A 13,884-nucleotide genomic window follows, 5' to 3' on the forward strand; every position below is an offset into this window, starting at 1 on the left:
ATTGTATGGGTAATGCTTCACTCCTGCACACTCTGCCACTACACTCAAGGATCTGAAAAGAGTCCTTACCAGTAAAACAGGAGGAAAAGCAGCTGCTGAGCTCTCCACCCTTTTCACTGACCTTTTAAAAAGGTCTCCTGCCCAACTGAGTTCTCTGTATCGTATTAATGTTGAGCCCAGGATCTGTTAAAGCTTGTGGTACTGTCAGTTATGGAATTATTTGCACCATGACTATTTTACCATAGATATATACTACATTCACTGTCTGTCCATATATTTACCTGGCTTTAGAGTTTTAGTAGAAATAAAAATCTAGCCATTGGGGAGGGGGGATATAACATTTTGCACAGAAGTCAGCCATTAAAGAAGAAAAATAACCTTCAGATTTTATTCCTTTGACCAAATGTGATGTGACACATATGGGTTAGTCAAAGTGTTTAATGTTGCATGAAGTTTGAATGATCATTTCAGTTAATCTTCTGAGGATGACATGCTAGGTAATTTGTTAACTTTGGGATATATGAACATAGACACATTTTAAAATGTTTTCTAAAAATAATGCTGTCTTTCAATGTTTCAAATAGTACGGTAAAAAAAACCCGCTTTTTTGTTATATCTGAAAAAAAGCAAATTGTGAAGGATTGCTCTAATCTCTCAGAGCATTTGACTCTGATCTCTTCAAAATTCACACTGATCAGCATACTGATGACAGACAAACATCCTCCCTAGTGCCATATCCAGTCATGTGTCTTTCTAATGCTGCCTCAGTTCAAATCCCCACAGGAAAGCTGCACCCTTTGTGAATACATGTGCTGAAAACAAAGCAACAACACAAAAAGAAAAACAACTCATCAGTGTTGCCTATAATTAAATTAATTTCAGCAGGTAGTAGGAAACAGATCATGCAAGACTGCAGAAAAGTGAGAATTCTGACATGATGTACAGCTGTGAATAATTTTGCTTTAAAAAGATGCAGTCAAATAAGGCAAGAAAAGAGGGCCTTTGACAGAAAAGGCACAGATTCCACTTCAAACAGAGGAGGAAAGCTCCGATAATCACTATACCTAAAGCAAATTTGAAAGGCTATGCCAGTGACTTGTTTTAGGAAAACCACAGTTCTGTTTTGTCCCTACTCATCACCACCCAACCTTCACAGCCAAGTCTGATGCCTTCATTTCTTCCTTTACCCACTATCATCTCTAAGATGCCTTACTTCTCACTCTCAAGGACAGACAATTCTTGCAAAGCAGAGTACTTTTTCATATAAAGAATTCCATAAAACCGTTTTTAGTCTAAGTAGAACTAAAGAAAATATATATTGGATAGAAAACAACTATTAGAGATTGTTAGTTTTTAGAGAAAGCCATGGAAATTTAAGTGGAAACTTCTTTGAAGACAATGTTTTTGTCTCTGCTGAGCTAAAACTAACCATTGCTGACTCAACACACTTGAAATTTTTATCACCTCCTGACTGTTTAATGACTGACATTGTGGCAGAATGAAGACCTTGAGTCTTCTGCAGGTATGAAACTAAAGAGTCAGCGACACTTCCAGTGAAATTTCTCCTGACTGCCTTGGCACTTGCTCGGTCCTCAGATCCACAGCTTCCTGGATGTACATCATATGAGTCACTGTATAAATGTATTTCCAGCACACTGAAAAAACCCACAAGTACCATAGACTAGATTCCTGTAACTAACTACCCTTTTTTTAAAAAAAAAAACAATTATTGAATAGTATCCTGAGCTTCCTGAACTTGCTTAACTTTTTATGCAATATTATCTGTCATTTTCTTATAGAAGGATGACTATGTTTCAAATATTTCTTCAGTGGTTAGACATGTTCCGTTTAATATAAATTTAGGACTCTGGAAAAAGGACTGAAATAATCCCCTCAGATTTAGTATTTTGTTTTTACTTTGATTTTATAAGGCTACACTTGGGTCGTTACATTGACATTTAACTTTACACGGACACTCTTAGGAGACTTTTATCTGGATTCATGCCACCAGCCTGCACTCATCTAATCACCAAGCCACCATTCTGCTTGTGGAAATAAGGTTTACAGTATTTTATTATTACTTCTTATAGCATCCAATTCTCACTGGTGTAGCAAAAAATCCAGAAAACTTTGAGAACTGGATTACTTGCTTCAAAAGATGACAGACAGTACAGTGAAAGACAAGCCTCCTGTGGGAGGCCTTCTGTCCAGTTAAGCTGATTGTTACCCAATTTGGAGCTGTAAATCTTACTTTTGCTTTATCAGTATAGCTCATTCTTTCCATGAAAAAAGACCAGCTTAAAAGAACTGTAGCATATGACTTCGTGGTATTTTTCTTTTCTTTTTTTTTTCCACTCGTGCAGGTAATAACACCAAAATACTGTTATTTGGCTTGTTACTCTTCAACTCAGCCAGCATTGGGTAGTTCTTTATGTAAAGCTGTCATCAACAGAGATGCTTAGCAAAAACTCCTTATGCAAAACTGCTTTAATCCCCACATTTTCCAAGGCTATTTTATTTACTGTGAATCAGCATGACATCCACTCTAGGTCCTCAAGACTTCTGAGCAGTAAGTACATGTCATAACAGTAACAGTGATGTGGATTACAGTGTTATATTCTGATTCTCTGAGTTTATCAACAGGAGAGAGATGATGAAAGCTTAATGGATAGATCAGAAAATTCAGAGGTACTGCACTGACTACAGTAAGCAAAGCTGTTCTTGACGAGATCAGATATAATATACTCTAATATAGAGTATTTCTTTTTGTTTCTCGAAGACAGACATACCTAGCACATTTTTCACATAGTCAGTTCTTTTCCAGGAGACACATTTGCTTTGATGTCTGAAAAAAAATAACTGCTTTATATAATTCAGAGAAAAACAAAGTTTTGGCTCCCAGAGTAGCTTCTAAGGCAAAATGTAACTTCACAGAAGAGCTATTTCTTCACAAGTTGCAGTTAATGGTAATAGGCAAACTCTGAAATACATAGGAAAGAAAATGAGTGGTACTGCAACCCCTATAATGTTTCTGTTTGTCTTTAGAAGAATCTTTTACCTTTGTTTCCTGGCCAGCAGGAATTTTGTAGTTCCAAGAGGAGTCATTCCACCTATTTCCTTACAGTCTGGATTCATTTTAACCAATATATGAAAGCCTCAGCAACTAACCATCCTAGCAATTAATTTTAAGAATGAAAAAAAAAAGTAACACCACAAAAAAAAAATCAATAAAACCATTAGGAAACTGTGAGGACAAAATGAACAATCTCTTTAATATCTTACCAGAAAACTCTTCAAAGTTCCTAACAGTTGGCCACCTCAAACCACAGCCATATCTTTTCTAGCCAAATTTTACAATATGCTCTGAATGAGAGAAATGAAAGTTATCATCACATTGCTCGGAAAAGGAGAAATCACACCAAATCTTAGAAGAATCCACACCAAAGCCAGACCCTAAAATTGTTTCCCCTCTTGTTCATCGTGAATTCCAGCACAGGCGCAGGTACTGAGAAAAGCCTAAAGCCACCTGGATTGAATCAGAAACAGCTTTGACAGATTTATTCCATAACATCTACGACTTGATCAGCCAGACAAAGCACACCAAGCTCCATTCACGGTGGTAACCAGCAAATACAGACTGGCCAACAGAGTCCTGCTCGTGCAGGAAAGTGTTTGTTTCAGAGGAGAACGCTCACAGGGCAGAAAAACTTCCTGCCAGTTGCGTTCTTTGGGATCTGAAGGAAAAGGGTCATTCCAGGACAGCCCTCCTCTCCCCAGCAATTACAAGTGTGCCAGCATGATACACTGAATATGGAAGGTATTGATGGACAACAACATGATTAACTTCCAATCTTTTTCCAGTCTGTGGGAGGAAGGAAAATACGCAGACAAGGCCACAAGTGCAACATCTGTGCCAAACCGAGGTCAGAACGCCGACACAATTTAAAGGCGTCAGCAGCACCGCAGCAGTGGGGGATTCCACTCACCACCACATTTTTCAGTGTTAAACACAAATAGGAAAGTCAGATTTTGGTTGATAACTCAGAATTTCAGTCATTAAGTAGTGGCTTCCTGGGCAAAGACACTGCCTGAAACACTTATGACCATTCCTTCGTCAGGAGTCACGGACGCCTTCTACCAAACAGATTTCATCAGCAAAGACTAGAATCCAAAATGGTTTCAGAGCCTTTCAGAGGCAACTGGGAGTCAGTAGATGATGCAGTCTGACTTGTATTATGTACACCATAGACATTTACTCCAAGCTACTCTACTGAAATCCCAAAATCTATGATTAGCAACTGCTTTTAAAATATAAAAATAGAAAAATAATCCACGGCTGAAAGACTCAAAACATGTTGTCTCTTGGTAAGGTTTTTTCAGTAGTTTATCGGTTTGTGCCTTCAACAAATTTATCCTCTTGCTAATTTACTTATCTTTAGCCCTCAGCTCTTAGTTCTTTCTGACAGCACAGTACACTTGAAATGCACCAAAACTAGTTCTGCAATATCACTGCAAGGTTTCAGGCACAGATGAAATGATAAAACCCAACAGTTAAAGTACATATGACTAGCATTTTAAAGGAACCAATTTTGCACTCAACAGCATGTAATGTATCAAAGAACATGGCTAATAGCCAATCTTTTTTCTTCTTAAAGTAACAGATAAACCCAGTAATATTTAAACTCTTGCTTCAGCTTCCCGTTTCTGTATTTTTTTCCCTTTAAAGGCATCACTAGTAACTTATCCCCTTTCTTCCTAGTGCACAAAACATTGATTTACAATGGTTTGATATAAATTCTTTCCTTCAAGTACACGTTTCTTCTAAACATACACCCTATTCAACCCATCCTCCTACACAGACCTAACCCAGTGTCTGATCTTTTATTTTGCCATCATGTAATTTGATGTGCAATCTTCTCCAAGATCTCAATTTTAGCTGAATAGACAACAGTTTTATAAACACCCCTTTAAAAGTGAATACTGACCTTGAGGTGAGGCTGAAGGAAGCAGCAAATCCAGGAAGGAGATGCGAAAGAGAAAGAGTTAAGAGTTTGTGAAAACAGTGCCCAGAGATAAAGCAGTTCAAGAATAAAGGACAAAACAAGCAGATATAAATCAGGTAATGACACACAGACACACAATCCTTCACAAACACAGAGCTGCATGTTTTATAGACATCTAATTAAAAAAAAAAAAAGAACAAGAAAGAAAAGAAAAAAAGGACCTTTACATTAGATTACACCATTTCAATTAGAGGCAACTTTCTACAGAGAAAATAGTCTCCAATATAAAACAGTTCTTGGAAAAAGGAAATAAGCTGACTATAGAAAACTCTGGATTTAAATCACATCATTAGCAAGTATCCTTCTTCCAGAATTCTAACAAACATTTTGAAAATATGGAGTTTGACTATCCAAGATGAAACCTCATGTGTTCCTTTATGCCATCTTCTAGGGGCTTATTTTCTCTCCATGAGCAAGACACACATTTTTTTCAGTTTTCCTGCAGATGATCCCGACTTGTTGGACAGGAAGGAGAAAAACCCCAACCACGGAGTAAAGCCTTCAAGACCTGAAGACTTGTCAAAGGTAAAAGTTCATCTTTCTTAATTTTGACATTGAACACACCCTTCCAAAGAGAAACAAAATAAGCATCTGTTTCTTCTTCCTGCCATATAATTCTCCTGTATAAGGTGCAATCTAAAAACAATAATGACCAAACAGGCATATTTTGGACAGTTCTCTCCAACATTGTTCAACAGCAGAATTGACCAAGACAAAATGCTGGAGTCCCCTGTATAACGTGAGGTCCCATAGGTTCATTATTGCTTTTTTTTTTTTTTCCCAAATGTCTCCAATATCTTTCATAGGCATCTGCTGGCAATTTCACTGATAACACCCAGGGAAGGCAACAAGGAGCCAGAAACACAGAGCTTTTAATCTCGGTTTAAATTTGATGCTTTTTCAGTCAATAAAAGAGAGGCGAAGTAAATGTCCTTCTGTCCCAAGTGGCAATTTGGCTTCTACAACACACGTTGTACTTCTCCCATGACAAAATTTCGCTCTAAAATGGCAGGATATGGTCTGGAGAAAAATATTTCTATAGGATAGGCTAACTGCTATGTTCTTTATTACTCTCGGTATATGGAGGTATGTAAATGAAATTTGAAGTCCTTATTTCTGGCATAAATTTTACTATCAACCATGTAGGGTATTGGATTTGTACAAGCAGCTGTTGTTGGTCTGTAACAGATTAACTAGTGTAAAGGTACTTTTCTTTGGCTTCTAAACTAACATTCTTCCAATCAAGCTCTTCAAGGACAGCTGTTGTAAAGGCTGTGCTATTTGGAGATTCTGGGAAAGATGAGACTTGTAAAATGCCAAATACCACATCTTTGATCTTGAAGCAGGTTATAATGTTCCAAAAGCCTCAGCTAATTCATACAGAAAAACGAGTAACTAATTCTGACTGAAATTCAACAAATTTAACAAAGAGAAGAAAAAAGTGAAAATAAACACTTGGTTAGATATGGGAATAAATAAGGTATGGGAAAAAAAGGTTCACTTTTTTTATGACTGTTACCGATTCTAAATTATGAAAATTTAAGACTTCTCAGGGATCCTTTGCCATTCCTGGTTCTATTGTAATGATGTGATATTTTTTCTCCAGTTTAACAGTGAAACAGTTTAACAGTCAGAACAGCCCTGTAGAATTTAAATGAACTGTACTGTTCTTTCAACTGCTATTAAAGGTAGCATCTTTTGCTGGCACAGGATGAAGGCAAAACAGTATGTAAAAAAACTATGTTGAGGTCACTTGCAATTTTCTGTATGCTGCAGAAGTATTATTTAGCCAGCTGCATGGGATTTAAATGGAGAACAATTATTGGTACATCTCCATTTTGTTACGGAATAAATTCTTTCTTCCGAAGAAAAATACATTTTGTGTAATTGCTAGCCCCTTTTTCCATGTTTTTTTTTTACAGGGGTACAAAGTATTTTTTTCCAAAATGTAGATTTTTAGAATAACCATAATATTTATCCAAGCAAAAATAAGGACTACGTCCGAAAGCACATTAAAAACGGACAAAAATCTGTCCGTGTGCTATCACTGGAACTAAACCCAAGGCAGACACTGGAAACTGTCAGTTATTAGGAAGTAAATGGAGATCTGCCACGGTCTGGAGGTGAAGCCTCAGTGCACGGGGCTCCATCAGTGAAATTGCGCAGAGGAGCACAGCAAGCATCTGCCCCAGGCAGCAGCCCCAAGCAAGCAGGATCAGATCCACACCCACACATGCTCATGGCAGAGCAAAATAACAAGTTTTGGTTCGCACTCTTTCCCTTCAAGCAAGGACACACACTTGCAGCATTCCTTACAAGATCCAGCAGCAGCGTTTCTGCCCAGCCCCATTAACTGTGTATTCCGATGCAACAGTCACACAGGGAGATAAGACAATTGTAATGCCAACTGGTAGTCTCAGAGAAAGCCATTTTCCTTTAAAATACCATCTTGTTAATCTTAAAGTTAAAGCCAACTTAAATCTGATCACTGGGCACGGATCAAAATAGTGAGATGTGAACGCTTCGGTATTTTAATTAAGAAAAATGTACTTTAAAAGCTGTTGATTATTCCAGCTACAATTTTTCCCACATGCTTGTATATTGTAGGGAGTGAAACAAGTCTGCTAAATTAATCTCAGATGTACTTAGGGGGGAGTTTATGTAACGATTTTCAGTCAACCTTTGAATTCCATTTGTTTGACAGTGAGTGATTGTGTATATTTACGACTCTGTCATTCCTTCAAAGCAGTCTGACAAGGAACAACAGGCATTTGATCTTCCTTGTGTCTGTCAAAGCAGAAAGGCTATTTATGTTTACCACTTCTGACATATTTATGTTTACTTCTGACATATTTTCTTGGTAAAAAGAACGATGTCTCATCTTTTCCTTTCTTTCTGGGTTGATAGAGAAGAGATAGAGAGACAGAGGGAGAAGGTTTGTGTGTACATCCATGTGCACAGGCATGCATGGATCTAAGAGCACAGACTTGGCCACTAATATTACTATTTCACTGGCTTACTGGCAATTACTGGATATTCCTTTCGTTCTTTTTGTACTCCATGATATTGTAAGGATCTGATGCTTTTTTACTATACCAGCTGTATAAAAGAGAGTTTTTGGTGGTTTTTTTTTCACTCCTTTTGTACTAGCTTGTGAGTATGGATACCCTCATATTGTTCAAAGATGTTGACTGAAACAAAGCTACAAAACAGCTTTTGAAGAGATGTAGTAAAGGCAGGCAGCAATGAAACCCTGATATGCAAACTAGGCTCCTTATTTAGATGAGAATTCTTCTCCTTGGGTTTTAGAATTATTTTAATTATATCATAGCTCTTACACTCTACTGATCAAACAGCTGGATTAGGAGATATTTGCTAAATAAAACCCATCATTGCTACAATGCAGGCAGATGACAACTCCTATATTCATTAGAGATAATAAGCATGAGAGGGAATGCTTGATAACCACCCTGATTTAACGATAAAAACAAAGAGGACTTCAGCGCTACAGAAAACTTGGCAGGAAAAGAAGCCTTCAAAAAAGTTCACAATCGGTGCTTCTCATTATTTGTACATATTTCTCTAGTGCAGGGTCCTTCTTGGAGGATCCAAGATCAGATCCTTAGTCTTGGATTAGCAGACAAACCACACTTTCAGCCCACGGTTGAATTTAACAAAGGAGTAGGTCTGTACTCAGTTCCATGGACATGAATCACTCTGTTTAATAATGTCAGTCCTGCCTGCTTGAACATGGACATAATACTAGGGCAAATACCAGGTTTTAGGTGTTTCAGTGATGGGATAACACAGCAGGCCCATTCAGCCAAAGCCTGCACCAGCCCTGACCTCTCACCATGTCAAGGGCTGGACTAATTGGGGTTCTTTGACCTTGTATTTCAGAACAGCTGTTTCTGCAATATCACAAAGTTTCAGTTTCTCCCAAAACACAGGAAGAGGGAGAGAATGGGAAATAAAGAACAGCTAAATAAAGAACAAATCGAAAAAGGATATCCCATTATATGAAAAAGGTGAGGATGGATTGAGGAGTCACCGTAAAATCACCATGATGGCTTTTTTATCTGGTGCTCTCTACAGATGGATTTGCAATTACTGGCAGTGTCTCCTTGTCTCTCTTTCCTTAGATGCAGGTTTCAAAAGCGATTAGTGAGTCTGAGTGTTGATCTTAAGGCACTTTAACAAAGGTTGACTTTCAGAGGGCAGACACTTGCCTTCTGAAAATCGGCACACTTTCGAATGTATGAAGTTAAATACCTGTAAATGAAGGCGCCTGCATCTTTTATTTTTATCTGTTTAAAGCAGTTATGTTGATCTAAAATGGATTTCGTTTTCCCTCTGTGAAACTTAATATGGGACTTCAGGAGTAATGCTCATTTTGTAGGAAGAGAAAGAAAGACTTAGAAGAAAGAAACGACTTCTTCATTTCCTGGCTCAGAAATTATGAAAATCTTAATATTCAACAGATCTGTGTACTCTGAGGGAGAGCTGAACTAACTATGGGCCTGACCACTTCTTTCCATTACAAAACCTTATCCTCAGTTGATTGCCAAAGATTAACAAATCTTGCTGATATTTTCCACGACAGGTGTCAACCTCACCCAGGATTTTTTGGGGACAATTTCAGCTATGTCCTTCACACGCCAAAGGCAGCATTCCTGTGGAAAAAATTTGTTCATATGGTTGAAGACTGTATTGCTTCACTGCAATATTCATATATGCTCACATAAGAGGTGAATTAAAATTACAAGGCAATCTTCATTTTGGAATATCCTAAGTTTTGAGTGATTTACCTTTGAATGTTAATAGTCACTTAAGCTACACATTTTTGAGGGAAGCAGATGAAAAACACAACAATAGATTCTGCCTTGTAATAATACCATTTGACCGTAAGATAAATATATTTGATTTGCTCTTATGTTTTATGGCACCAAAATGGACCGAAGTATTTGAAAATAATATTTAATTGTTTCAGGTTTTCCTATGCCTGAATCAGAATTCAATTTACTTTTGGAGGACTATAATGAGTTACAACAATTACTCAAGGTTAACGGTGATGATTATGACTTTATAAACACCTTTCTTTAATTTGACAACAACCCTTTTACTTTAAATTATTTATATGCCCTGAGGTGGTTCTTGCTTAGGAATTCTATAAAAAATTATTTAAAAATTCAAAGAAACAACCAACTTGAAGACCAAAGACAATTATTATAAGATGAGAGTAGTGGTTTGAAAATATGTATTTCAACTTCAAATTGTTGACTTAAGCATAGGGAATAATTTACTAGTACAGTTTCCTTTACACTATTCTAGGAAACTGTAAAGTTGATGGAAAATACAGCTAATTTCTCTATCCTTCACAGAACACTACACAAACATATCAGTGTCTTAAAGATATACAAAGTAAGAAACTTCATTTTGCTGTCCACATTTTTCAGCACTCCTTTGAGATCACCCAATTTTTTAAATCTTTTATTTACTGTTGAGAAGAAATATTTAAGATGAGGACTATACCCTTTAGCTGCTACAAATCAAAAGTTGGAAGGCTTCCTCTTGAACAGGGCATCCTTAAATTCATTTTAGAAAAACTCTCCAAAATCTCTTTCTTAAAATAGCCACCAACTCCAGCTGTCCTTAACAGGACTGCTGGTAGTCCAAAGCTGAGTGCTGTCTTCCTCAGTTCCCAAATCAAAGTCAAGCTTCCTCCAGGAAAATAATGGTAGTGCCCTGTGTACTTACAAGAGCTACCTATCTTATATAGTGAGTATGCTGAATGAAAATCAATATTAAATCTGTAACTGGAACTGGGACTTCCGCATATATTCGCTCAGTGCTTACTTCTGAAGCAACATATACATATATACTTATTGCCACCTCTCAGCTACAAAGTCAGTCCTTATTTGCACAATATAAGCACACAAACAGGTCTGCATGTAAACTACCCATCTGAAGGCTGTGAAGGCCATGTCCCAGATAAGTAGCATTATTTTTCTTTATCTTCTTTTTTGTTTGTTTTCTTATTTCAGGATAATGATCACAATAAATCTCAAGAATAAGCCAATACTGACCTCTATCAATGACAATGTTTTAGAACACTTGAAGAACACTGAGTTTTAGCAGGCTCAGGTAGAACTGAGAGCAGAGAGTTAAAACACAGCAAGAGAATTAGAACTGAAAAGCAACAGCTTCTGTCGAGTTTAAATCAAGGAGAATAGCAGCAAACCTCCTCTGGACTGTGGTCACAGCCACTGTGACACGAGTTGAATGCAGAGACTGTCAGAGCTTGTACTTGACAGCACCAGTTCCTGTCTGACCCACGGAAAAAAAGCGTAATTGCAGCAGACCCCAAGAGCAGCAGCAGCAGGAGCAGCCGGGCAGCCAGCGGCGACATTCCAGCCCGGAGGAAACAGAAGCCTTAGAGAGCACTCACTTTCCCAGGAAGTCCCACACAAACCCCCCTACGTGTTGCGGTGCGGGGACCGACACCTGGTAGGGAGGGTGCAGTTTGCGGGAGGCGTGCTTTCTGAGGAAAGGCACGGGCAACAAAACCCCGCGCGGACCACACAAAACAGCTCGTGGAACCAGGACGGGACAGTGTCAATGGAAAGGGAAAGGCGAGGGAGGAAACAAAACACAAAATGGAAAGTTACAGAGAGAGACGGGAGATTGTGGAATGGCAATACAAAAAGCAAACAGTTAGTAAGAAAGAAAGTGAACAACCAGACAGCTACAAAAAACCCTCCACACACCATCGCAATCGGGGACAGAAACAAAACTTATAGGGCTGTTCAACCACAGAAGAAAAGTGGACTTAGGGCCCACCTTCTCGTAAGAAAAAACAAAATCCTCCCCACAGAGAATATAAATTAATGAGTTTGTGCTTTTTGTGCTTTCAAACTTCTGCATAGCATGCACCATACTAACCCTTTTTTTTATATCTTTCCTCCCATTCACAGCTGAAAAACAGTGTCACCCACCCAGGAATTCCAACAGCTACTGAAGAGTGGAAGCATTTCCCTCCTCATTTTAATTTAAACCAAAGGCAGCTTTGCCTACATTGAAAAGGCTTTAAGAGAACAGTTTTCTGCTTTTTATTTAATCTTCCTCTCCCTACTGTCTCTTCCCCTTCTCTGTTCCTCCATGCATACTTCCCTAATAGGTGACACATTTCTTCTCTTCCATGGATGAAACTGTGCTACTATTTCTCTTTTCCTGACCACAGATGGTCTAGTTGTCACATATAACCAGCATAAGAGAAAACTGCAGGGAACAGAGACTTTCTCTTTTGAAAAATCCCATTTTTGTTAGTACAGTTATTCTCTGAATGTGACTTATTTCTTCTCATCTTGCTCTACACAGAATACTAATGGTTCCTGATAGGCACAGCAATATTCACTATTTTGCCTGCTGACAAATGCTTCTGCAAGCACTGGGGTTTTTTGCACAGCAGAGTTTGAACAGCTGTAGAAGCATTAGAAGTCAAGATAATTTCTAGCTCGCTCTGCACAGACCTCAGCTTAGGAAAGACTTTTAAAATTATCTATTTTTTTCCCAGGAAACCAAGACTCTAGCTCTTAAACATCCATGTAACATGCCTGGATATATAAGTTCAGCCATGAAGGAATATTTTATAAACAAGCATGGTAGATAAAACCAGGCCCAACCTATATATTTAATAGGCATGTTAAGATCTCTGCTTTGTGCAAAAACTCACAAGAAGAAATCAAGGTTTTAGGGAATAGTGGTTTGGGGAGCAGCTGAAAACAACTAAGGTCAAACAGAAATGGCAACAATTATTCAGAGAAAGAGAAACTACTAATTAAAACCTCACTATAAAGTCTCTGAAACTTTCTATCTTTTTCTCCAGTGCTATGATTATATTACAGTTCCACCTGAAAAATTATTTCAAGTCTTGATACTTTGCTAATTCACCACACTAACAGTATCCACCTTAGATCTGAAGACTTCTAGTTTCACTTACAGTGGTTATGGAACATGAATATTCTTAGATGCTTTCCCCCTTGATTTTCTCAGCTGCTGGAAATCACATGGTAACAAAAGCAGTCTTTTCTTTTACATAGTTGAAATACACCTATTCTAATTAGTAGAAATAAAAGAAAACATATTTTATATGTTATCTGAGTAGAAAAGATGACAAGTTAAAAAGAGAAGAGGACCACTCAATTTTTTTACAAGAGTGAAGGTCAGGTGGTAAGAAGGAATGGATAACACTGAATAGTCAAAGTATTCACCGAATTGCTATGGAATGATGTCCAGTCATTTGGGGGTTTTATATTTTCACATTAAGAGTATGGTCTGTGGCTGAAGCAGCAAGGAACTACCCTGCAACATGAAAAACAATAATTGCTTTGCAGATCTCTAGAAGTGCATCTTTTCAAAGAAAAAAGTTGCTATCTAACTCTTTGAAGACTGGGTTCCAATGCCTTTATTTGTAGAAGAGAATGAGACCCATCTTAATTGCTCTTCTTTGTTATTTTTCCCTTGTAGACTGTAAACTCTTTTGATTATAGGACACTTGTATGTGTCTATTCACTGTTTGATGCTGCAAGTCTCAGTTGTGATTAGAGGCTTGCATTACAAGCATAGGTAAGAAGATTCTCTTCCTGCCATTTCACTCTCCTCCAGGAATCAGGCTGAGGAATGACACATTTCTGACTTGCTTTTCCTAAGCATTAGTTACTTCTGCACACAGAAAAAAAAGTAAGGCACTATGAACATATTTCTTCCCTATACCCTACCTCTAATCTAAATTTGCTGCTTAGACCTGATCCCTACTAAACTT

At 37.8% G+C, this 13,884-nt stretch overlaps 1 protein-coding gene across 11 annotated transcripts in view; it reads right to left on the reverse strand.

Annotated features, from left to right (window-relative positions):
• ERC1 (ELKS/RAB6-interacting/CAST family member 1) overlaps positions 1-13,884 on the reverse strand; it is a 273,196-nt gene that overhangs the window by 144,523 nt on the left and 114,789 nt on the right. For 8 of the 11 annotated variants that reach the window (XM_018080447.2, XM_018080446.2, XM_018080444.2 and 5 more), the window contains one exon: positions 4,986-4,997. The exons of the other annotated variants lie outside the window; for them this stretch is intronic. In XM_018080447.2, coding sequence (XP_017935936.1) covers positions 4,986-4,997 — 12 coding nt within the window. The remainder of the gene's footprint in view (positions 1-4,985; positions 4,998-13,884) is intronic. 11 annotated transcript variants of the gene reach the window in all.

The sequence above is a fragment of the Manacus vitellinus genome, unplaced genomic scaffold (assembly GCF_001715985.3).
Source record: "Manacus vitellinus isolate BGI_N305 unplaced genomic scaffold, ASM171598v3 scaffold_5_pilon, whole genome shotgun sequence".
NCBI classification, from domain to species: domain Eukaryota; kingdom Metazoa; phylum Chordata; class Aves; order Passeriformes; family Pipridae; genus Manacus; species Manacus vitellinus.